The sequence below is a fragment of the Bombus pascuorum genome, chromosome 3 (genome assembly GCF_905332965.1).
Source record: "Bombus pascuorum chromosome 3, iyBomPasc1.1, whole genome shotgun sequence".
NCBI lineage: Eukaryota > Metazoa > Arthropoda > Insecta > Hymenoptera > Apidae > Bombus > Bombus pascuorum.
The window spans coordinates 734,933-757,068 of NC_083490.1; the positions used below are offsets into that span (position 1 = coordinate 734,933).

The 22,136-nt window shown below is 27.6% G+C and overlaps 6 protein-coding genes and 1 long non-coding RNA gene across 10 annotated transcripts; 5 read left to right on the forward strand and 2 right to left on the reverse strand.

The window, feature by feature from the left end:
- The first annotated feature begins 314 nt into the window (after window positions 1–314).
- Window positions 315–2,542, forward strand: LOC132905215 (target of rapamycin complex 2 subunit MAPKAP1). The gene is made up of 7 exons (XM_060956291.1): window positions 315–502; window positions 569–709; window positions 855–1,123; window positions 1,199–1,368; window positions 1,461–1,754; window positions 1,816–2,057; window positions 2,143–2,542. The coding sequence occupies exons 1-7, from the start codon at window positions 430–432 to the stop codon at window positions 2,343–2,345; spliced, it is 1,392 nt and encodes a 463-aa protein (XP_060812274.1). The 5' UTR covers window positions 315–429; the 3' UTR covers window positions 2,346–2,542.
- On the reverse strand, window positions 2,525–3,686 carry LOC132905227 (uncharacterized). Its single transcript, XM_060956311.1, has 2 exons — window positions 3,310–3,686; window positions 2,525–3,155 (listed from the first exon to the last, which is right to left on the reverse strand). Exons 1-2 carry the CDS (start codon window positions 3,431–3,433, stop codon window positions 2,722–2,724), a joined length of 558 nt encoding a protein of 185 aa, XP_060812294.1. The 5' UTR covers window positions 3,434–3,686; the 3' UTR covers window positions 2,525–2,721.
- Window positions 3,687–3,896: 210 nt separating this feature from the next.
- On the forward strand, window positions 3,897–5,340 carry LOC132905225 (calcyclin-binding protein). Its single transcript, XM_060956308.1, has 2 exons — window positions 3,897–4,275; window positions 4,575–5,340. Exons 1-2 carry the CDS (start codon window positions 4,255–4,257, stop codon window positions 5,238–5,240), a joined length of 687 nt encoding a protein of 228 aa, XP_060812291.1. The 5' UTR covers window positions 3,897–4,254; the 3' UTR covers window positions 5,241–5,340.
- Window positions 5,341–5,795: 455 nt separating this feature from the next.
- LOC132905234 (uncharacterized) lies at window positions 5,796–6,251 on the forward strand. The gene is made up of 2 exons (XR_009657759.1): window positions 5,796–5,908; window positions 5,991–6,251. It is a non-coding gene; the product is annotated as an uncharacterized LOC132905234 (long non-coding RNA).
- A 53-nt stretch (window positions 6,252–6,304) lies between these two features.
- Window positions 6,305–9,723, reverse strand: LOC132905221 (1-acyl-sn-glycerol-3-phosphate acyltransferase alpha). Of its 3 annotated transcripts, XM_060956303.1 has the most exons (5): window positions 9,206–9,723; window positions 7,996–8,311; window positions 7,744–7,909; window positions 7,496–7,664; window positions 6,305–7,404 (listed from the first exon to the last, which is right to left on the reverse strand). In XM_060956303.1, exons 1-4 carry the CDS (start codon window positions 9,388–9,390, stop codon window positions 7,516–7,518), a joined length of 816 nt encoding a protein of 271 aa, XP_060812286.1. In that variant the 5' UTR covers window positions 9,391–9,723; the 3' UTR covers window positions 6,305–7,404; window positions 7,496–7,515. The 3 variants fall into 3 exon arrangements, with proteins under 3 accessions (XP_060812286.1, XP_060812285.1, XP_060812287.1); XM_060956302.1 differs by having other exon boundaries at window positions 6,305–7,664; XM_060956304.1 differs by having other exon boundaries at window positions 6,305–7,664; window positions 9,633–9,705.
- A 1,136-nt stretch (window positions 9,724–10,859) lies between these two features.
- LOC132905205 (uncharacterized protein MAL13P1.304-like) lies at window positions 10,860–17,663 on the forward strand. 2 transcript variants are annotated; one of them, XM_060956250.1, is made up of 6 exons: window positions 10,860–11,134; window positions 11,324–12,545; window positions 12,661–12,863; window positions 12,951–13,089; window positions 13,215–13,436; window positions 13,542–17,663. In XM_060956250.1, the coding sequence occupies exons 2-6, from the start codon at window positions 11,328–11,330 to the stop codon at window positions 17,661–17,663; spliced, it is 5,904 nt and encodes a 1,967-aa protein (XP_060812233.1). In that variant the 5' UTR covers window positions 10,860–11,134; window positions 11,324–11,327. The 2 variants fall into 2 exon arrangements, with proteins under 2 accessions (XP_060812233.1, XP_060812234.1); XM_060956251.1 differs by lacking the exon at window positions 10,860–11,134 and having other exon boundaries at window positions 11,223–12,545.
- Window positions 17,664–17,757: 94 nt separating this feature from the next.
- On the forward strand, window positions 17,758–22,056 carry LOC132905212 (uncharacterized). Its single transcript, XM_060956286.1, has 7 exons — window positions 17,758–17,835; window positions 18,134–19,133; window positions 19,356–20,156; window positions 20,235–20,430; window positions 20,505–20,679; window positions 20,766–21,638; window positions 21,754–22,056. The coding sequence occupies exons 1-6, from the start codon at window positions 17,758–17,760 to the stop codon at window positions 20,817–20,819; spliced, it is 2,304 nt and encodes a 767-aa protein (XP_060812269.1). The 3' UTR covers window positions 20,820–21,638; window positions 21,754–22,056.
- Window positions 22,057–22,136: the final 80 nt, after the last annotated feature.

The window sequence follows — 22,136 nt, forward strand, 5'->3', positions numbered from 1 at the left end:
TCTATTTCCTACCGCTTTTTTTTCTTACTCCGATGTGACTACTCGTCGCGAAATGTAAACGAAAATAATATAGTAGAAAGAGAAAAGTAAGATGAATAAGATAATATATAAAGTTTTTAAAGAATATCGAATACCGTATCGTTGGCAGTTAAGTTTGTACAACATTTACAAATTTAATTGGATAAACCACGCGGTAACTAATATTTTATTGCAGTATCTATTCTATTCAAAGTTATTTTCAAATATTTTCGTGGCAATCTTTATACTCTTATCCTTATTTATAAAAAAAATGTGCTGCCACCTGTCGGCGATTCCTTAAACAGGCTGTTTACACATACAAAGTAATGGAAGAAGAAATAATTTGGGCAACGGTAAAACGAAATTTTGGAAATAATCTTTTCATGCTTCAGAGATATCTAAAATAAACAAATGGCGTTCTACGATAACGAACATTGGCTTTTATCACATATTAGAGATAGTTTTTTATCAACCGACAACACAGGTACATAGCAGATTCTATTTAGGTTAAAAATGAACTGTAAACTTCCTTCTGTGATGTTTCTCAAAGGTCAATGTGAAATGGTGATGCTTGGAGAAGATATACCTAAACAACTAAGATCTAATGGAATGTTACAATGTTATCCTGGCATGGAAGAAAGCGACGACGAAGATCTAGATGCTCTCGCAGAATCCTATGACATACAAATGGGTAAATTTAAAAAGAGAAAAAATAAAAAGTATTTTTTCTATAAAGGACGACGTTACTTGATTTTATAGCCAGGAAGCAAAAATATCTGAAATTTGTTCGAGATAAATATATATTCTCTAGATCTATGATTTTAATATTGATATAGATATGGAATACAGTCACAGAGAACGCACTAATACCGCGCAAAGATTAGAGAAAATGGATCTTGAAAGGGAAAAGGCTGCTAAAGTCAGTGTAAAGTGGAGAAATGATTCTGTTATACCTGTTACTCAACAAACAGAATTATTTCAAAGGAAGGATTTTCGTAAAAAGACCGGCCAAACTAAAAGATATTCTCTTTTGTCTGAACAACTTGAAAAGTGTCCAAACTTACCGCAAAATCCATTTATAGAATACGCCAAGTTCGATGGCAGTGTACGTGTTAATAAATTTTGCAAATGTTAATGAAATTTCTGCTTGACGATACCGCTTATATGAATTTTATTGCAGGCACAAGTAGATATTCCTATAAGAAAGTATAGGATATTTATGTGTATGTTACCTAAACACCAAAGAACGTATCCCATTCATATACTTGTACTTGCTACGGCAAAAGTGTTAGAATTCATTGGATTAATTTGCTACAAATATGCAAATGAACATCCAGATCACCCTTTAAAGTAATTACTCTAAAGAATTCTGCAATAGTTTGTATCGTTCAATTTATATTTAACCAATACAAAATGCTATGCTGATTCTTTGATGTTTTCAGGGATGATATCACAAGATATGGCTTATATTTTACTGAAGACGATGGAGAAGTTGACTGGGATTTGCCGTGCTTGGATCCTAGAGAAACGATATCTAAATTTGAATTCACAACGTTAGGTCTTGCCGAAATGAAACCCAGCGATAGGGCGCGACACAACATGTTTAATTGGGTTGAATTAACGAACGAGGAAGATTTTCTAGAAGGTCAAAACGAAGAAGAAGAAGTTGCTGAAGATTTAGCAAAAATGGAAGGACATACGACTGCTATGGAAGCTCCGTTGTATCAGTCGTACAGGTATTTTTTATTCATTAGAATCATAAAATAACTTGCAATTAATATGTAACATTTTATATAGGGTATACATAATTAATAAAGTCAGGACAAAGACTGAAATATATCTAGGAATCTCTGGTGAGAAAATTGAAATCAATCCAATAATAACAGGGAAAGGTGCAGGACGCTTTTGGAATAGACAAAGAGCTGTTAGTTATCAAATAGACAATATTGCCTGGTGCGAAGTGACAGAAACAAAGGGAACGAAAACAATTTTTACATTAGTTTATACACCACACTCGTCTACTTCGGAAAATATTTTAGGTTGGTCTAGTTTAAACATTTTATGTAACATAAACAAATTTCCCAAGAAACGGACATAATGCTAAGAAGTATCGTCTTTTCACAGTACCCTCTGGACAGTTGCATTCTCTGCATCAATCAGCATCGTTCAAAAACCATGAATTTGAAGCGGATTCGATGACAGCTGAAGAAATTGTCAGAAAAATAAATCATATATTGGAATTACACAATAGCATATCAAGAAAAGAATATCTATCTCAGAAAGAAAGAAAAGCGGCAAGACGGAAAAGTTTTCATTTGCATAGATGACAGCTCTATTGGTTTCTATATTCTATTTTAAATTATTTAAAACATTAACTATGTCAATATGATAAAACAAATGTTTACTTCAATACACATACAATCCTATTGTCATTTTAATGGTTGCACCATAAATCTCTCGTATCAAGATAAAATTTTTACACTGAGTATTTAAGTAGTAAACGATATTCTTATTTGTCCAGTTATTTATTCTTGTTTAGAATTTATTCTTGTTGAATATATATACATTTATTTATTTATTTATTTTATGTATCGTTATATTTATTTTAATATCTACAGAGGTAAAAAAATTATACATTCCCATTATGTCCATAATTAATATTGTGTTAAAAATTATTTACAATATAAAATGGTATTTCTAATGTCATGAGCCTATTATCTCAATAATTTTGTCATTAACCTTACACAGTCTTCTTTCCATTTGCCGAACAAATCTTTGATTTAATTTGTAAGTTAGATTATACAATACCGATGTCTTTGCAACTATATCTGACAGTTTCTTATAATTTCTGTAGATATGTTGATAATTTGGCCGGGCTGTAACAAAGGCTTTCTCATATTCTGCTAAAACATTCAAATCTAAAAGTTGTCCTCGATTCTCTGAATATAATTTTTGCTTTGCAAGATTTTTTCGTTGTGCTTTCCTTTGCTTTAATGTCTCTATCCATTCTTTTCTTTCATTTCTTAAATTAATTATATATTCTTCTAAATCTATAGGTTTTTCTGGCGATATTTTAGATACGCATTTTATTACATCTTCAGCATCAACAGTTTTTTCATCTTCTACACACTGTATACCTTCAATTGTAAAATATCATTTATTAAATGCCGATTAAAAATTAATTTTCCTGATAATTTATTATTGTATGAAATCTTACTGAAATGATATGTTATTAATATTTTTTAAATATTATAAAGTTTCGTAGAAAAAAAATAGAATAAATTAACTAACCTTCATATTCGTTAAATGTTATTGTACGACTTTGAAAAACAGAAGATCGCCGTTTATGAACAGTTTTCGTACATTCTGAGTTCTTCTCTGAATGTGATGTATCTACTGAATGAAAATGATCCATTTTATCAATTAAATATAATTCCTATAGAAAAATAGTTTGCTACCCCGACAAAGATTCAGTTGAATTTCAAATGAACCAATCACAACGCAGTATTAAAGATACATTTAGTAAACCGTACAAGAAATAGTATAAACTTATAATTTCTCGTTCTATTATTGCAAAATTCTATCAAAATATTTTCATATGATCTCTTCGTGAAATTTAAAAGTATCCCCTTCGTAATGCAAGAATTATAATATTTCAAATACAGATTTTAGGTTAAAGGTTAGAAGAAGAATATTAATCGATTATTATTCATCTATTGATAAACTAAATCGATTTAATTTATGCTTATATATTAAAAAACAAATAGAAACAAATATCCTATACTTTTTCAAAAATTCTGAATATTAGATATATTACACATTATACTAATTATAAATTTTACTTAACATCGAATCAATGTTTTATTAATGAAAGAATTTTCAATTTTACTAAAAGGATCTAAAAGAGTTTAACGATCTTGCTTAAAAACATGTGTTTTTCTTTAAAAAATACCTATAATATTATTCAAGGTAAAGAGAAATTTTCCTACATATTATAGAAAAGTTTTGAACTCTCCAGAAATTTCTACTGAGTGCACAGTGTGTAGTGTGCAGTCGATTCGTCGATTCTCAACAGTCGAGACAAATTTGTAACGAACGAGGTGTTACAGTCAAGAAACATTGAATTATACGATTTTAACGTCATTATCAATAGGATAATCGAGTGAGTGTTGACTTCCTTTTTTCTTACCATTAAACGTTTAGAAATTCTATTTGTCGCTAATTTTGAAGGAAGAAATGTCGACAAAGGCTGACGAGGTAAGCAACTTTTCAATTTTTCAAATTACTTTTTATATCATCAATGATAAGAAAAATATAGCGCTTTTTGTACAACAAAACAATTATCGTATATGTGACTATAGAGAAATACAATTCCGATATAGTAAAATATTAGAGCGTGCTATCCGTATGTATGCATGTATGTACATCGAAATTACAGTTAAAGTTAATCATGTGAATTTTTTACGAAATTAAAGTGATTGTTCTAAATAGAATTGTTGAAAGGAAATTTTATTGAACATAATCAATACATGGAACAACTGTATTTTGTTTTACAGTTAAAATTGGACATTGAAGAATTTAACAGTTTACTTCAAAAAGCTAGTCGTCAAAAGACTAAAGATGTTCTCAGTCTTGAAATTAGGAAGTTGCAAACAGAGTTAGCAAGGTTGATAGAAGAAAATCAAATATCTCAGACAAAGCCTGCTGTTGCAGTGTCTAACTCTTCTCAAAAGTGTTATGAAGTTAAACTTAATAACTATGGTTGGGATCAAACAAATACGACAGTAAAATTATACGTTACATTGAAAGATGTGCATCAGTTGGCTAAAGACGCTGTGACTTGTAACTTTACTGAGAAATCTTTTGATCTCCATATTCTTGGATTGAACAACAAAAATTATAGTTTAACAATTAATAATTTATGTGAAGATATTGATACAGATAAGAGTAGTGTTAGAACCAAGGCTGATATGGTGATAATATCCCTTGTCAAAAAGGTTGCGAAACATTGGTCACATGTAACAAGCGTAGAAAAAAGAATCAAGGAATCAAAGACATCTTCAGCTCCAGATATAAGTGAAGATGGTGACCCTGGTACTAGTTTGATGAATTTAATGAAGAAGATGTATCAAGAAGGGGATGACGAAATAAAAAAGACAATAGCCAAAGCGTGGACAGAAACTCAAGAGAAGAAAGCAGCAGGATTGTCAGACTATTCTTAATTTCATGTCTATAAATACTTAGGTTTATTATTTTTTTAGGTTAATGTACAAAATTAACTTATATTATGTAAAACATTAAAATGTACAAGTGCTATAAGAACTGTATGTTTTTTCATTGTTATGTATTGTGAGTTCACATATTCATTGGTTTCACGAGGAAAATTTTTAAGCCTATTGTATAAATGCATAAATATTTCATAAATTTTCAAAATAATGTATTTAGAATCAAATAAAAAGTTTAATTATATGGATTATTAAGAATTCACGTATTTTGTTTTCTTACAACAATGGTAATAGTATATATTATACATTTTCGAAATATTTCTATTCCTTATTTACGCACCATAAGCCAATTTACTTCTATATATCATTAATTCAATAAAGAAGGATTATAAAAAAAGAATGTTGTAAATGGTTTCACTAATTCCTTTTACAGTAATGATGATAAATTTATGTAGTAATGTATTTAGAAGTTTCCATTTTCTACAAATATTGTAACTGATGCTTTTTGCAAACATAACTGTACACCTGAAAATAATTTTAAAATTCAATTATGTTAATGTCGCATTTTTCAAATTATACACAATAATACTGTAGGAATAAAGATTCACGAGGATAATGAGTGATTAGTATATACATTAAGTGTCTAGAAGGTGGCGTTAAAAGGTGTGGTCCCTCTTAGCGCCTAATGAGGAGTGGCTCCCTCAGCTTGGGAGAGGACACAAGAGTGCTCTGGCAGCAATTCGAAAGGTGTCCCGGGGCACTCCTGTTAAACGTTAGGTAGGCCACTGTGGGGTTTTAGTCGGTAAACGTCCGACACTACGCCGCTGTTTCTCCTTGAACAGCGGCGGAATGACCATGAGGATTTCCCCACGTAAAAAAAAAGTACATACATTAAGTAAAAAAAAACACATATATTATATGAAATACATAAGTTATATGCAACATGTTGATTTGTACATAGCACATATGTGTATAATTTTTTTCTAAAATAAAATTCGTAAATATTAATGCTTTTTTAACATGTAAATTATAATACTGTCAACAAATAAAATACCACATGCGCCCTTTATTTATTTATATTTTGAAATAATATTTTTGTTACCTTTTATACATTTATATTTCTAACAGTAAAAGGTCAGAAACTTATAAACAAGATTATTATGTAATATCTTCAATCTAAAATTACAAGAATTCAATATAATTCATGTTAAAAAATTCATGTTATGTAATATTGGAATATTGGACTTAATTACTTATAAATTATAGGAATACATAGTAGTTTTAAGAAAAAGTTATACAGCTAACATTAATAGTTTGAATTTTTTTTATCAGTGTTAACTAACATTCATGAGTATATTTAATTACAAATAAAATGAATATCACATAGCATGAATATTTTTAACATACTAACAGGAAACGCTTTTCCAGTGTCATATTTGTGATATTGCGTGCTTCCATGATTATCATCTGCTTTTACAATGAACAAAACAGTGTTTTACAAAATTTTATTTAAAAAGGATATAGAAGTATAAATAAATAATTTTACTTATTCATACACACACACACACGCACATTGAACCGTTTGCAGCATTGTACATGAATGGATGAAAATATGAAATAGATACTTAAAAATTTCTATAAAATTTTATGAATAAAATATATTTCATGTAATTTTATAAAACGCACGTAAAATTTTAATTTAGTTTTTTTTTATTTCGTAAATAACTTCTCTATCTAGTTGAACTATCCGGATCATTTATAAAATTAAAATTATATTTTCTACCCAAACATTTCCATCTCTATAGAAACTGTTCTATTATTTTTTTCAAGCAAAAGAAATTAACATCTGTTTTATACATGTATAAAATCTTGTTCAAGAACGCATTACGATTTACATGTATTTATTATATCAAAGACCATTATATAAATGGTTAGGTGATTCATTAAAAATAAGAAAGTTAATAATATAAAATTACTATAAATATAAATTTATAAATGAAATATATATATATACATACACGATTAGAAATAAAATCTTGGATTTGTAAAGAACTTTAAAACAGGCAAGTAAAATATGAATTTAAATTAATAATTAATATTATCTATCCCCTATCTAACTGTAGCACACATTTGCTATGTCCAATAAATTCTTGATGAAATCCTTGATAAAAATATTAAAAACAAGTCTTTGGTTTACAAGTAAAGATTAAATTGTAATCAAGATATGAATAATAAGAACTCTATTAATTTACCATGAAATAATTACTGTACTCTAGGAAGAAATATTTGATTGCACTTCATGACTAGTGGCATGAAAAACTTCCATCATTTCATTTCGTGTCTTTTCTATTAAATCTTCAACATCAGCTGAAGTTAATCCTTCTGTAGATATCGGTGGTAACGTTGTTATAATAACTCGACCTTCATATCATCAATTAGATTATCGCATAATGTTTTGTATTCAAATAAGTATAAATATTTATACATAAAAAGGTCTTACCGGCATCGAATCTTTTTTCTTTAAAAGATAGAAAATAATAAGAAGAAAATACAACTGGTAATATAGGTAACTGAGCATTGATTGCAACATGAAAGGCACCTTTTTTAAATGTGTGAATTTGTCCAGTGTTGCGCCTAGTGCCCTCAGGAAATATCCATAACTTAATCTACATAAAAAGCATGGAAAAATAAGTATCTAGGAAACTGAATATTACCTTTTGGAGAATATTCTATATTATATAAATCAAATTACCTTGTCTTCCTTGAGATAGACCGCGGCACTATTTAAAATTGAACGGGCTTTATCTGACTGCATTTTATCTATAAATATCAATCCACAAAGCCAAGCAACTAAACCAAATGGCCATGCATAAAAAATCTGTTTTTTTGCTATAACTGTGCACTTTTGCATTATTGGCCATACTTGGTACATTCCCAGTATATCTAAAGAACTTTGATGATTTGATACTATTATACATGCCCTTTCTTTTTCTAAATGTTCTGTCCCCCTTAATTCCCAACGTAGTCCGATAAGGTGAGTACAAATAGAAAACACAGCCGATCCTAATCTAAAATTATATTTTATATATTTTTTTGAATATAAAAATATTAATAATTTGTATAATTAATGTAAGGTCTATTATGTTAGTAACAAAATTATTGACAAATGGTGGATTAGTTTTTAATTTGTAAAAAATGTAGCATATATATTTGTATTTGTATATGTATATATATAAATATATAAAATATACACATACATACATACATACGTGTGTGTGTGTGTATATATATATATATACATCATTTTTATAAATCATTCTAATTATCTTTTTTTATTACATTGTTCATTGTTACTATATAATATTATATAAATATATGTTAAAGATTCAAATACAAATATAATAATAATTATGTACAGAATAAATGAGTGATTATAATAAAACTAAAACTTCAATACAATGTTAATTAAAATGTTTACATGTTATTTTATTAAAGAATACATTTCAATAAATAAATTTTACAAATAAAAATCTTTTTTAATTTTTATTCCACGGTAACATTTATATGTAATTACTTTACATTTCATTAGACACATACTTTAGCAAATTTAACAATAAAAATAAAAATTTTATTTTACGTTTACAAACGATATTATTATATATTACTTAAAAAAATTAATTTTACAATTCAAATTATTTTCCAATCTAAATTTACGCATTTATGTGGCATTTCTGGGGTGAGAATTCCAAGTTATTTAAAAAAACGTCATCGCTGTATCGGGATTGTTATCCATATGCTATATCACCATCGTTCAATAAATTTGTCCTATTAGTTTGAACAAAATTAATCAGAATGAAAATATAAGCAATAGAACATAATTAATTGAAAAATAAGAGAATGGAACATAGAAATGTAACAAGATAGACAACGTTCATATTTTCAAAATTGATGTAATTACTAACAAATAGTTTTTCACGTTCTTCGGTCGTAAAAGCACAATCGGGAGGAGAATTAATGAATTCAGCATTGCAATTCCATAATAGAGAAAAAACTTGAGATAATAACGAAAGGTCCTGCTCACTTCATATAATACAGGTATCAGAAGAAAGAGACCGACTAGGATCACTTCGAAACACGAAGGTGCCATCTTTTATGGCGAGAAAGGGCGAATACTATACCTAATATTTTCTTTATACTACACCAGCGAAATCAGTATTACACTTTTCTGCACTATCTTACGCAGTTCTAAGGATCTTCAACTACTGTAGGATATTATTAGAAACCCTCGCCTTTTATACATTTAATCACAAACACATAACTTATTTTATATAAAGCTAATCTTTTAGCTATGTACTATCTACAGATTGCAAAAATACAAGGCAGACCTACGAGTGGCCACGAGCACGAGGCTGCCTACTGCCGAAATTGACTCGGGGCCAACCGCGGGCTAGCGATTGTCGACTTTTTGATGAGATCAAAACATGTGCCTCGCAGCTATGAACAAACTTTGTTCTCAATATTTAAAGCATATATCAGAGTTCAGTTCTCAGATGTTAAATAATTATGTACTTGTTGAAATTCTAAAAAAACAAGCAATAAAATACTATATACAGTCGAATAATAGTTACTTATATGACTCATTAATATTAATGTAATGAATTTACATTTAATACTCAAACCCAAACAAAAAAGCATTGTTTTTTATTTTCATGTCATTCGATGATTATACAATAAACTTATAGTTCCTATAGTTGAAATATTTGAGTGATATAGGTGTTTTATTTATAAATAGAAGAGAGGACACTTTCGGTAACAGCCAATCATTATGCTGGATTTATAAATATGATTTCAGATTTTTTCACTTATCACAATTTATATGTTTTTGAAGAGCTTTTTGCACTCCATAACCTCAATCTAACTTTCATAATTTTTTATATAATTGTTTCTTTTTCATTATTCTATTCAATATCCTTTCTCATCATTTATAAATAATTTATCTAGGTTTCAAATATCAATTTACGAATTATTTTATTAAATCTATATATACATGTGTAAACGTGTATTATGTATTATTTGTCTGACTCAACATTTTATGAATATGTTTTATAAGAACATTTAGTGAATTATATTATGTTTCTGGACTTTATGTGCGAGGTTGTTGTGTGCGGTTTTCGATTATAAGTTTTGTCAAGTATTAATTGATACCTAATGAAATTACTTTCTATATTATTAATTGAACGTTTCATAACTATGTTATCATTATGATTATCCTGAAATCACTTACATAAATTACGTAGCGACGTAAACTTTGAATAGCAATAGAAAACCAGTATGTGCTTTTCATGTAAATTTATGTAAAATAATTTACATATTATATAAGTATACCTTGTTATATCGTATTATTTTGATAATTTAAAATTATCTTACTTGAATGATATTATATTTATGACATTTAATAATATAACTCAGATTTGATCTTGCAAGCCAGTTTCCAAATAATATACATCATATATACATATATGATATCAGAATACTTATAATATATAATTTCATGACATATTTCTATTAATTTAAAAATTAAAGATATATATTAGGTTGTAAATTTGGGATTAAAATTATTATTATTTAAGTTAAAATTAATTTAAAATTTTGATTATGATACCGTATCTCTAGGAGTAGCAGGTAGTTCGATAGTTCGCGCGGCAAATAAAGAAAACATAAAGTTTTAAATTTTTCTACTACACCTCCTAATTATATACATGTGTTATAGATAGGTTATTTGTTCGTTGCTTACGTTTAAGATTATACCAATTACCGTTAGGCCGAGTGAATTTAAAATTTTTTACGATATAATTCAAATTTATACTTCGAGATCATAGTAAAGGAACTTGGTATGATATAAATATTTAAGTCTAAAACAATTATTGTATTAAGCAGATATTATAACTAAAAGAAATCATTTAATGTTCAGTTTGCTTACAACTCTTCGGTTTGCATTAAAAAATTAAAATTGTTAGATATTCCAATTAATTATTTAACTTATTTGTAGAGAATAATATCTATAAATTAATATTTGATAGCAAAATGCAAGTGGATTTACAAAAGCGTGAAAACACTCAAACTACAATATTAGCATTATTAATTACACGTAAAGGAGGATGTACTGTAAAGCAGCTAAGTCATGATTATTATGAGTTAGAGGGTGAACATATACCATGGAAAGATTTAGGATACAACTCTTTATTAAGTTTTCTACATAGTATGTCAAAAACAGTACAAATAGAACATAGAGATAATACAATTATTATACATGGTATTGCATCAGAGAAATCCAAACACGTTAGTAGATTAATAGCTGGCCAAAAAGCTCAGAAACCTTCAGTTGGAAGAAAAACACATAGACCAAATCACTATTTTCCTACAACTGCTCCTAATAGAATTCGTATACCAGCTGAGATATTAAGCAAAGTAATCAGTTTAGTTAAAGATAAACCTAATGGTTTAAATAAGGATTATATACTTCAAGAAATTCATTCACGCATGCCTTTTGTGAAAATTACTATGAAAGAAATGGAAGAACAGTTACAAGAATTATCACATAGAATTTTTCAAACAAACAATAAGATTTATCCAAACCGATCTAAAGTTAAGAAATTTAATAATTTAAAAGACCGTAATGATATGTCTCATTCTAAATCCAAATTGCCAATTATCACTGCTGCTGGAAATGAAGATTCAGATGATATGTTAGATTGCGAAGATGTCCTTGAGGTTACACAACTCAATCATACATCTATATCTGATTACACAAAGTTAGATACAAAGTCCAAATCAACATTTAGTTGCATGAAGGAAACTAACTGTCAAGATCAAGAAACCCAACATAGTGATAATATTAAAACGAAATTTGAAGATGATATAATGAAAGATAAAGAAAACGTTTTAGATCAGAAAGATATTGAAATACTTATAAATGAAAGAATTAAATTTCGTTTGGAAAAGCTTATTCAAAACCACTCTGATGGGATTTGGTGTGCTGATCTACCAGAAAAATATTTAGAAGAATATAAAGTTCCTTTGAATTATGCAGAACTTGGTTTTAATAGCGTTAGAGAATTTGCATCACAGTTACCTGAAATCTTTCATTGCATTCAACCTCGTGACACAGGAGATTTCATGCTTTATTATGCAAAGAGGGAAATACCTTCAAATAAACTAACAAAGAAACATGAAGCTAATAATATTGCACAGTGGTATAATATTTATGAACCAAGTAATGAAGAAGCAGTCCCAGCATCAGTGGTAAAGATTCTTTGTTTCAATGATTTAAGAATTTTATTAATTATTTATACAAAATATATATACAAAATATATACAAAAATTCAATAACATTAATTTCGTAACATTTTATTCTTAGTCGCTCGATACATGTAAGAAGCTAATACCAGATAATGTAATGAGTATTGGAGACTATGTAGGTTGCATAAACGTTGCAGATTTAGAACAGAATGAAGAACCTTTTATAGAAGTTATTGTTGTAGAAGTCTTCACACCTTCATTCTTTTGGATACAACTTCGTAAAAAACAAAAGATATTTAAAATGTTCATGGATGATTTACAGTATGTATAATTACACTGAACAATTATTATAACTATAATTAGACAATTATAATTCATAATATTTATATTAATAATCGTGTCCCACAGTAAGTTTTATACAATGCAATATGAACAATATGCAATTCCACTACTTGTACTAGAAAAAGGTTTGAATTGTGCATGTGTATACAATGGAATATGGCATAGGGGTATAATTAAGGCTGTGAAACCAGATTTTCAAGTGACTGTAAGTATACGTAGTATGTTCAGTTTAAACATATACCTACTGTTGTTTCTCTATTATTCCTATGATTTATTGACATATTATTTGTATTTAATGTAATAACTATTATTTATACCAATTTATTACAGGTAATGTTTTATGATTATGGAACACTGAAAACATATTCTCCCAATGCAGTATATTACTTACATAAGAAGTTTTCCATCCTGCCAGCACAGGCAATACCATGTGGTTTAATTAATACTAGGCCATGTACAGGATCTAAATGGTCCCGTAGTGCTACTCATCATTTTGCACTAAGAACATCTGATATACCTTTAGTTGCAACAATTGCAACAATTAATAAGGAGGTAAAAATATTTAAAAAATTCAAGTAATATTTATTTTTTGTGATTTACATTTTAATTAAATTTGTTTTAAAATAATTATAAATATCATGGGACTTTTTATTACAGGATAATTCAATGATGGTAAATTTGACTGACACATTAGAAGATGAAGATGTACACATTAACGATTGGTTAGTGGAGCAAAAGCTAGCAGAATATGGAAAAATGGTTTGTATTAAAAAACGGAATTTTCCAATTTGTCATTACTTAGAGCGTCAAGAATGTTTTAAACGACAAAAACCTAGCGACATTTATAGACTAAAGGAAAAATTGTCCAAAAATTCTGGAAATAAAATAGTACATAATCTAAATTCTGACATAGGTTTACCTCACAGTAGTAATTTTAATGAAGTAAATAGTAATAAAGAAGATTCCTATAATAAATTGATTTCACATAGAGGAAAGAGCAAAAGATCAGAATATTTTCAATCGACTAATTCCTCTAAAAATGATTTTTTAATTGAAAAAATGCATGGTTCTGTCACAAATTCTGAAAAGAAACATCCAAGAAAAACAGAATCTTTATACAAAATGTTATTACATCTTAAATTAAAATCTATTAATTCTACCAAAATTAATAATGATAATAATGATAATAGTAATAATCAAATTTGTGAGATTATAGCAAATAAAAAATGTTTAGGTTCAAGTTCTGTATTAAATCAACCCATTGAACAAAAATCGTACGAAAAGTCTGTCATGTCATGTCATAATAATGTAGAACATAATAACACTATATCTGATACTTCGTCTACTGATCTTTCTACTAATAACAGAAAAAATAGTAAAACGTTAGATAATAAATGTAATATTTTAAAAGAGCGTACCAATATTCCTAAACAATATGGTTCTGTTACAAATCCTGAAAAGAAACATCCAAGAAAAACAGAATCTTTATACAAAATGTTATTACATCTTAAATTAAAATCTATTGATTCTACCAAAATTAATAATGATAATAATGATAATAGTAATAATCAAATTTGTGAGACTATAGCAAATAAAAAATGTTTAGGTTCAAGTTCTGTATTAAATCAACTCATTGAACAAAAGTCATACGAAAAGTCTGTAATATCATGTCATAATGATATGGAACATAACACTACATCTGATACTTTGTCTATTGATCTTTCTGTTAATAACAAGAAAAATAGTAAAACGTTAGATAATAAATGTAATATTTTAAAAGAACGTACCAATATTCCTAAACAATATGGTTCTGTTACAAATCCTGGAAAGAAACATCCAAGAAAAACAGAATCTTTATACAAAATGTTATTACATCTTAAATTAAAATCTATTGATTCTACCAAAATTAATAATGATAATAATGATAATAGTAATAATCAAATTTGTGAGACTATAGCAAATAAAAAATGTTTAGGTTCAAGTTCTGTATTAAATCAACTCATTGAACAAAAGTCATACGAAAAGTCTGTAATATCATGTCATAATGATATGGAACATAACACTACATCTGATACTTTGTCTATTGATCTTTCTGTTAATAACAAGAAAAATAGTAAAACGTTAGATAATAAATGTAATATTTTAAAAGAACGTACCAATATTCCTAAACAATATGCTAATCATTTTGATATTCGAGAATCAGAAGACGAAATATATATTAGTGATGTGAAAAATTTTACTGATCCACATGAAGTATATATAACAGAGAACATAGACTGGTCTATTATTTTGAAAAATGCATTGCAAGAAAAGAACAATATAACTCAAGAAAGTGAATCTAAAATACCTCGTGAAACATCTATTAGGAAACAAAGCAATGTACCATTAGCTGAAAATTGTTTCTTGAAAGTAGTATATAATAGCTCTTATTCTGCTTTGCATGATAAAGATATACGCTGGTCATCAACTGGAAATATTGCTAAAATGTCAAATGTATCTCCATTAATTTTAGAAAATATTGAAAGGCGTAAAAAGCGCATAAAAGATAATGTAATAATTGCTATATCACAAAAAATATTAGGGATGTTGACAGACGAAAAATTATATGATGCATCTAGAAATGTAAAAGATACGCAACCTATGAATTCATCACAGAAAACTAACAATACTAGTGTTGAAAACGATACTAGTTTAATTGCTTTAGAAAATTATGAACAAAATGATTACATTTGTATGAAAACCATTACTTCTAAGCAAAAATTATTGGAGAAATTATCATCAATAAAAGATATATCAAATGACAATTCAAGTTTAGATTCGGACGATTTAAGCACAGTAACAGAATCTACATCATTTCATTGTAATATTAATGGTAATAATAATAATAATAAATGTAAAAAGTATGAAAATGATACAAGCATCCATGAATGTACATCAAATGGATCTTGGTCAGAAATTGACATTGAATGTAAAAAATATGAAAGCAATACAAACATTCATGAAAGTACATCAAATGAATCTTGGCCAGAGATTGATGTTGAATGTTCTGTTAAAACAGAAGCAATAAATTCAAACACACAGGAAGTTTTTAGACCTATGATCAACAATTCGGAAGTATATGAGAAAGAAGAAATATCCAAATCTGCAAATAACCTAGAAGATCTGACCCTGGTATCAACATCATCACAGCAATCAACAACAACAGAAAAATCAGATTTGATAGAAAATATTAATTGTTCAGAAGAATCATCGTTGAATGTAGAAGTAAAGGAATCAGTAAGATCAATGGAAAAATCATTATTAAATGAAGAAACTAGACAAACAGAAGTGGTATCAGTCGAAGAATTAATACAATATAACACAGTAATTGGAAAGTCCGACATACCAGTTTTTAATGATGTTGATATAGTATCTAACGAAAGAGTGGAACAATTGGATGCATATATATCATATGCTGAGCTTTCTAATCTTCTTAATACTACATTTAATGAGAGCACTCAAATTAAATTCAGTGACAATGAATTTGACTCACATTTAAGTACAGTAGAAATAACTGATTCAAATTCAATTGAGGATGCAAAATGTATAGAAACTTATAAAAATACAGAAAGTAATACTTATGAAGTTATGTATTCAGATAGAATCAGTAATCAGGAGGATAAAATGGAAGACTTGACGAATAAAAGTGTCAAATTTGAAAGTCATATACCCGTAATACATTCTGAAAACAATTCAGAGAGAAGTAATAAATATATGTCTAATCTAAATTATAAATCACAAGGTAAAGCGAGAACATTAGTAGAAATGTTAAATAATAAATGTAAAAAGTATGAAAATGATACAAACATTCATGGATGTACATCAAATGGATCTTGGTCAGAAATTGACATTGAATGTAAAAAATATGAAAGCAATACAAACATTCATGAAAGTACATCAAATGAATCTTGGCCAGAGACTGATGTTGAAAGTTCTGTTAAAACAAAAGCAATAAATTCAAACTCACAGGAATTCTTTAAACCTACGATCAACAATTCAGAAGTATATGAGAAAGAAGAAATATCCAAATCTGCAAATAACCTAGAAGATCTGACCCTGGTATCAACATCATCACAGCAATCAACAACAACAGAAAAATCAGGTTTAATAAAAAATATCAATTGTTCAGAAGAATCATCGTTGAATGTAGAAGTAAAGGAATCAGTAAGATCAATGGAAAAATCATTATTAAATGAAGAAACTAGACAAACAGAAGTGGTATCAGTCGAAGAATTAATAAAATCTACCACAGTAATTGAAAAGTCCGACATACCGGTTTTTAATGATGTTGATATAGAATCCGACAAAGAAGAAGAACAATGGGATGTAAATATATCATATGCTGAGCTTTCTAATTTTCTGAAAGGTACATTTAATGGGAGTACTCAAAATAAATTCAGTGACAATGAATTTGACTCACGTTTAAATACAGTAGAAATAAATGATTTAAATTCAATTGAGAATGGAGATTGTATAGGAACTTATACAAATATAGAAGGTGATACTTATGAAGTTATGCATTCAGATAGAATCAGTAATCAGGAAGATAAAATGGAAGACTTGACAAATAAAAGTATCAAAGTTGAAAGTCATATACCCGTAATACATTCTGAAAACAATTCAGAGAGAAGTAATAAATTTATGTCTAATCTAAATTATGAATCACAAGGTAAAGGGAGAAAATTAATAGAAATGTTAAATAAAGCGAAGTTATTGCAAAGAGATCGTTCATATAAATAACACAAGTACTTAGCTTTATGACCAAAAGAATTTAAAATTTCTGATTTTTACAATTCATACTCATTTTTAACTTTGTTCTTTTCTCTTAGATATCATGTATAATCAATATATTGTTTTTATATTTTATATATTTGTTTACTGTAATTGCTTAATTACAGTGTATTTTTACATGGTAATCAAAACAAATTGGCTTTTCTGTTTTTTGGGAAAAATACGACCTTTATGTTATTACAAGTCTTGTATCATGTGTTTATTTGTTACTTATGTAATAAAAACTTTTAGACAAAAAATCAGCCGTGTACATTTTACTATATACCAATAGTTTTACAATATTTTTACATAATACATAACAATCTCATAAAGTGATAATTTTTCCCAAACTAATCAATTTAAAGAGTATTGCACATATTACTAGGTAAATACATAGGATATAATATTATTTGATATGTCTTTTATTCTTTTTTAATTAGGAAAATAGTGTTGATATGAGTAATCTGTTGCTTTATGTGGAAGAGAATTTAATATTTATGCCTGAACGATGTTATGAGAAGGAGACTAATATATTTAATGGCAATAACAAAAAATTATCTGAAAATGCTACTGATGTGCCCTTGGTATCACCACAAAGTATCTTAAATGACAAGTTCTTTAAGCCTTCATCAGAATGTACACTATTTGATGAACAAAAGATATTGCTAGCAGAAGAAAACATTCAAGATCAAATTTTTCAGAACAATTCAACTTGTAATAAAAACAATACTAATCCATTTTTACAAGCTGAAACTCCTTATGGTCAAGTTAATAATGACAGAAGCTCACAAAAGTTTATGCAATTATGGAATGAGAATTTGCAAATGAAAATACAGCACTTAATGCAAATAAATGCAACACTTCGTTTACTTCTTTATGAAGTAATAAAAAGCTCTCTAATGAATAACAATTCAACATATGATAAAAGTACACTAAATATGATAAAAAGCGTACTTTTAAATATTAATAAACAAATGTCAATATTTGTAAATCCCTTACATGTAAACACTGAGAGTGCATATGAAAATTCTTCAAATGGAAATGTTCATACCGAAAAAAAAACTGCTATAAATACAAATGTTGACTGCCCCGTGGAATATGTTGCACCTGCTGCTATAAATAAGCAGCCATTAACTAGTAATTTTTATGATAGAATTCATACTCATGTTGACTCTTCTCAAAATAATTACATTCAGGATGAAGATAGAAATTTGAATACAGTGAATTATAATTCTTTAATGTCTGGAAGTAACGATACTAATGTAATAAATCAATCTTTGCTAAATCAACAGATGTCAGTAACGTCATGTGTTTCTCCAGGATTTGGAAAATTTAATAACAAATGTCTTACAAGTACTGATCTTTTAACACCTGTAGAACATTCTATACATAATGGAACATGTTTCAAAGAAACAAATCCTTTCAGACTTAGTTTAGCAGGTAAATTACAAATACTTGATTCAGAAGAGGAAAAATGTTCTCATTCTAATGATTTATTATATATTTTAAATAAAAATCATGGTGGACATGATTTGATAACTTTTGAAGATGATAACTCCAATACAAATCGATATTTGGACGATCTTAAGAATAGATTATTCAATCATCAATATTCTGACTTTCCAAAAAACACAAACAATGTTAAAAATAATTTATTTACAGAAAATGTAAAACCTTTTAATCATAACTGGAATGTGGATGATGATATTAACACAACATGCAAAAGCATTATCAATGGTCAATCTACAGAGCATAGTGTTTACCAGAAAGAAATGGAGAATCGATGTTTTTCGCCATCCAACAAATCTTTTATTGATAATGATTTACAGTTTGTTGAAGAAATATACAAACAGGAGCCAGTTCAGGCAAATGGTATCTCCAATCTTAATCAACCGTTGTGTGTACAAAGTAATGATTTTGTTGTATCAGAAGAAGATTTGAATTGTAAAAGTATTAACGAAAATGTTATATTTCCTCTAAATTATGATTTCAGTAGTTCTAGATCTTCTAGCTTATTACCTGTTAATATTTCAGAATATTCTCATTTAGCAAATAATACAAATATCGATGAGAAACATTTAACATGTTATTCACTTACTTCTCGTGCATTATACAACTCATCTCCAATAATGGAACTTAATGAGGCACAGAATGGTCAGAAATCAGTAGTAAGTTCGGTAGACGTATGGAGCAAACCGCTGAAAGATACTACTGGATCACATAATTATAGTAAAATTTGCTGGGTTTCTGAAAATAATGAAGAAAAAGTAATATGCAATAAAGATCAACAAGAAAATAGAATACAGAATTTTATTCCAGATGATACATCAGATTTTGAAGTTGATGCATATAATGCAGGAGCAAAGAACTCACATTTAAAGAAAACTGAGTTTACTGTTGGAAAAGTCATATACATACCAAAATGTCTGTCTGTAAATTGTAGAATGTTCTTTCGAGCAGTTGGTATGTTTTACTGTGTACAATTAATATAAATATGGAAATTTCATACTGATGAAAATAATCTCACAATAATTTTTGTAGAACTACCCAAACAAATAATACATATATTTTATTATCAAGAGGAAGGATGGTTGTTAGTAGATGAATTCATTCAAGTACTTAATGAATCAGAGACCGCTATAGATATGGCAAAATTATTATATGCATTCAATATATATGTCCAGTTTAAAGAAATTGATAGGACTAAGAATTCAATAGAATTTATAAAAAGTGGCGGGTAATTATCATAAATATTGTATTAAAGATAATATCTGTTATTTATTAAATGCAAAGAGAGAATATCTTTTTTAGTATATTGTCGAAAGCAACATATGATATAATAAATGGTAGTGATAAATTGTGCTTAATACCATTGAAATCACTCTTAAAGGTATTATACAAATTGGAAATTATATCATATAAAGATATCAATAATATCTTTGCATATGAACAATTTGTAAATGGTTCAACTAAACATAAGATTTGGGTAAATATTACGATCATACTATATTAAAACATGTAATATTTTGTATTCGTACATTGCATGTAACACTAGGCTTTATTTTGTTTTAGTTAATTATCAATGCTTATGGAGAATTTAAATATTATATTGAAAATAGACAGTAGTTATGTAATATTAACTAAGTATGTATATTTTATCAATATAACTGTAGCGGTATATCATATTACATTAATATAATCTTTACAGTATTGGTTGTTGGTGCATAAATAATGTAATATAACAAAAGAAAGACAGTAGTTTTCATTTTGTATTATCAGTAATTACATGCAAAGATTAAGTTGGACTGATAAATTTAAGAAGGATATTTTGTTATTTTCTACTATTAATTTCTTTTTGTTTTTTATTTTAGTTTCAATTATCGACTCGATTTTTTATTTTGATTATAGAATTTAAATAAATAAATAAATATATATATATATATATATATATATATATATATATATATATACATATTTTTTTTTTCTTTAGATATTCTATCTTTTCAAAGCACTTGATAAACATCAGATTTAATTACGATATTAGTTCAATATAAAGGTCAAATAGTTTAAGTTTAAAAATATACATAGTTATGAAACATGTGAAAATAAACTTTTGAAATATGTAAATAAATATACATACATGTATATAAAAGAATCATGTACACGGTATGTGATTCTTTTACATATATCATTAGATGTCACGTGCATTGAGCAGCCCTCTAGTGGTGTTCACTTAAACTTTGCTAAGGAGACAGGAAATAAGTATTACAGTCTAATTCGAACTGTATGAAAGTGATAATTAACATTTCAATTTGAATTGTGTATTAAGTAAACACGTAGATTTTTTTTAACTGAAACATAATGGCAAGCTCGAACGAAGCAGAACAAGGGCTTACTGGCTTATCGAAATATTTTAATAGCGTCACCGAACGTGGTCGAGCAAATGTAAGTAACCTCAAAATCTGCTATTTGTTCTATTGACGATACAGAATTTTCTAGGTAACACTTTAAAAGTTGTATGACAATTTAATATGTAGTGGCACTATTTTTCTTTTTACAGGTAGCTATGTCATCAATCGGTGGAATGATCGCTCTAGGCCTATACTTGTATTTAAAACCAAAAAATAAAAAGACAGACGAGAAATGAATCAATAACAAGGTTAAATACAGTAGATACATTATGTAATATTAATTTTTGCGTTACTTTATTCTCATTAGGAATAAAGAATTATTAATTATTAAAACTTCATCATTTATTTTTATTAATATATCGCAATGTATCAGAATTTTTAGAACAAGGATTTTTAATTTTTTGTAAATCGAACATATTGTAAGTCTAAAAATAAATTTAACCGTACTTATACTAACTATCTTTGTATGGATTTTTTAATGTTCATAATATTATTCAACTATGAAGTAGCATAATCCCATTTAATATAGGGT